General features: G+C 52.8%; 1 protein-coding gene across 2 annotated transcripts; it reads left to right on the top strand.

The window, feature by feature from the left end:
- The first annotated feature begins 296 nt into the window (after positions 1-296).
- On the top strand, positions 297-1978 carry LOC144095656 (uncharacterized). Of its 2 annotated transcripts, none has more exons than XM_077629328.1 (2): positions 297-346; positions 1257-1978. In XM_077629328.1, exon 2 carries the CDS (start codon positions 1288-1290, stop codon positions 1879-1881), a length of 594 nt encoding a protein of 197 aa, XP_077485454.1. In that variant the 5' UTR covers positions 297-346; positions 1257-1287; the 3' UTR covers positions 1882-1978. The 2 variants fall into 2 exon arrangements, with proteins under 2 accessions (XP_077485454.1, XP_077485462.1); XM_077629336.1 differs by having other exon boundaries at positions 305-346; positions 1260-1978.
- The last annotated feature ends 416 nt before the right edge of the window (positions 1979-2394 follow it).

The following is a 2394-nucleotide window of genomic DNA, read 5'->3' as shown; positions in this document are numbered from 1 at the left end:
TGACATTCCCCCAGCCAGTCACATTCTAGGAAGCAACCCTTCACAGTAGGAACTTTTTTCTCAAAATTGCTAAAACGAGCCAAGTTCTTTCTTTCCTGCCAGCTGTAGCTTCGTTTCCCCTCCACAGAAAATTAAATTTACAAACCTGGCACCAAGTATAACTGTGCTAAAAATCAGTCTTCAAGGACACGTCATTTTGACGTCACAGCAGAAAGCGATTTCGAAGCCTGATGGTTCCGCGCCACAAATTTGAAACTCGTGACTTGCACGTGACCGCCCTATGAGCCAATCAGAGAGACAATATGGCGCCGAACGGCGGCCCTGCGTGTCGAGAATAGGCCCCCTGGTAAGATAGCGAAACCGTGGTGTATCGGGCAACTGTAAACGCGGCTTGGTGTCTGTAACGTTGAGCGCATTCCGGACACTGGATTGGCAGCGCGCCCACCCTGGCAGGTGGCAGTTGATGGTTGATCCCGAGAGGTTACTCACCCAGTGAACGCTGTGAACTATTGCTACAGAGCCGCGCGTCTGCCCCAACGTCGTAAGTGCTAATGCATACAGGCCGCATCTCTCTCTCCCCACCGCCACGAACCTCAAATCGCGATTGAGGTGTCCACTGCCCCAGGGAGCCAGTTATGCGCCTTCCTTTCCTCAAAATCATCGGAGTCTAGAACGCTGTCAACGCCAACGGCAGTGAACACAATGAACGCCGAAGGTATATAGTTTCAGTGCCGCGTTTCTCCTACAACCTTTTGAATGCGTAGGTGACGTGGATTCAGTGGATTTCATGCTTAGATCTACTCTCGACGACGAGATAGCCTTTTTCTTCATCCCAATGTGAGTACGAATGAAACTACTTCCAGAGCGCATTTACTGCTAAAAACAATCGGCTAAGACTGGCGCATATTGGCGCGTTCGACACTTGTACAGGGGTCATTGGTTCCTAGTTTGGGCCAACAGCGCTTCGTGGCTCCTAAACTTCGGCCATTCGAACCGTCGGGGTTGTTGTGTGGTTACGATGCTCGGCTGCTGAATCGAAAGATGCGGAATCGATCCCGACCCTCGCGGTCGCATTTCAATGGAGGCAGAATGTTAGAGACCGGTCTACTGTGTGATGTCAGTGCATGTTAAATAACCTCAAGTGGTCTCTATTTCCGAAGCCCTTCACTACGGCGTCCCTAATAGTCTGAGTCGCTTTGGAACGTGAAACTCTATGAAACGAAAACCAACTTCGCCTATTTGACCTTTCCTTCCAGCAGCACTCCAACCCCAACGCACATTCCTGCCATGGCCAGCCTGGAATTCAAGGCCGAGTCGTCTGCGGAACCGACAGCAATGTCCCGCTCTGCGCGGGCGGGTTTGCGGCTTCCGGTGGGCCGCATTCACCGGCTGATGTGCAATGGGAAGTACGCCGAGCGTATTGGCTCTACTGCCGCTGTCTACATGGCAGCGGTACTCGAGTACCTAACGACAGAACTGCTGCAGCTAGCGAGCAACGGGGCGAGAGACAACGGGGCGCGAGACAACGCCAAGACTCTTATCATGCCCTGCCACATCCAGCTTGCGATTCGCAGTCACGATCTGAGAAGGCTGCGTCGGAAGCTCCGTCGAAAGATGCGTCTGAAAGCATCGCAGCGTGACGGCGCTATGACACCGAGCGGCGACGCTATAACACCGGGCGGTGGCGGCGACACGATGACACCGGGCGGTGGCGGCGACGCGATGACACCGGGCGGTGGCGGCGACGCGATGACACCGGGCGGTGGCGGCGACGCGACGACATCGGGCGGTGGCGGCGACGCGACGGCATCGGGCGGCGGCGTGCTGCCGTACATCCCGACCGAGCATCCTCCCAAGGAGAGTGGCGCCAGCTCTTCGTAGAACGGCCACAAGGACGGTAAACCAGGAGCAGGAAGCCAAGGCTAGTAATGGATTTGAGAACATTTTGCACTTCTACACTTATCAGCACAATAAACGAGTTGCCCCATCAACCTTCCGCTTATCCGATTCTGCCAGCAGTATCACACATACCGCACAACACCGCTCATAGACCAATACTTCACGACCTCATCAAGTAGCGCAACGACACCCGGACTAATAGAGCGCTGGCGTGTCCTTCGCCTCTGTCCTTGTTCCCTTCGCGCTTCGATACAATACACCTCGGCTTCTAAGCAAGACTTTCAGCCTCATTGTTTCCTGTAAAAAAAATAACATACAGAGACAATTATTCTTCGCCTATAAGGGTAAGAAGGGATTACGTTGAATACCTACTTCAGAGGTTTCTCTTCCCGCATAGTCCCTATTTATTCACATTCAAATATTTATCATAATTTCCATATTCATTGAATTCTTCCACACAGCAGTCAACTCACGTATTGTTGCTTCTATATACAC

This window comes from Amblyomma americanum, chromosome 1 (genome assembly GCF_052857255.1).
Source record: "Amblyomma americanum isolate KBUSLIRL-KWMA chromosome 1, ASM5285725v1, whole genome shotgun sequence".
Classification (NCBI taxonomy): domain Eukaryota; kingdom Metazoa; phylum Arthropoda; class Arachnida; order Ixodida; family Ixodidae; genus Amblyomma; species Amblyomma americanum.
This window is presented reverse-complemented; position numbering and strand designations above follow the sequence as displayed.

What these genes read in the sequence shown, in the direction of transcription:
- LOC144095656 (XM_077629328.1), top strand. Translation starts at nt 1,288, where the DNA reads ATGGCCAGCCTGGAATTCAAGGCCGAGTCGTCTGCGGAACCGACAGCA.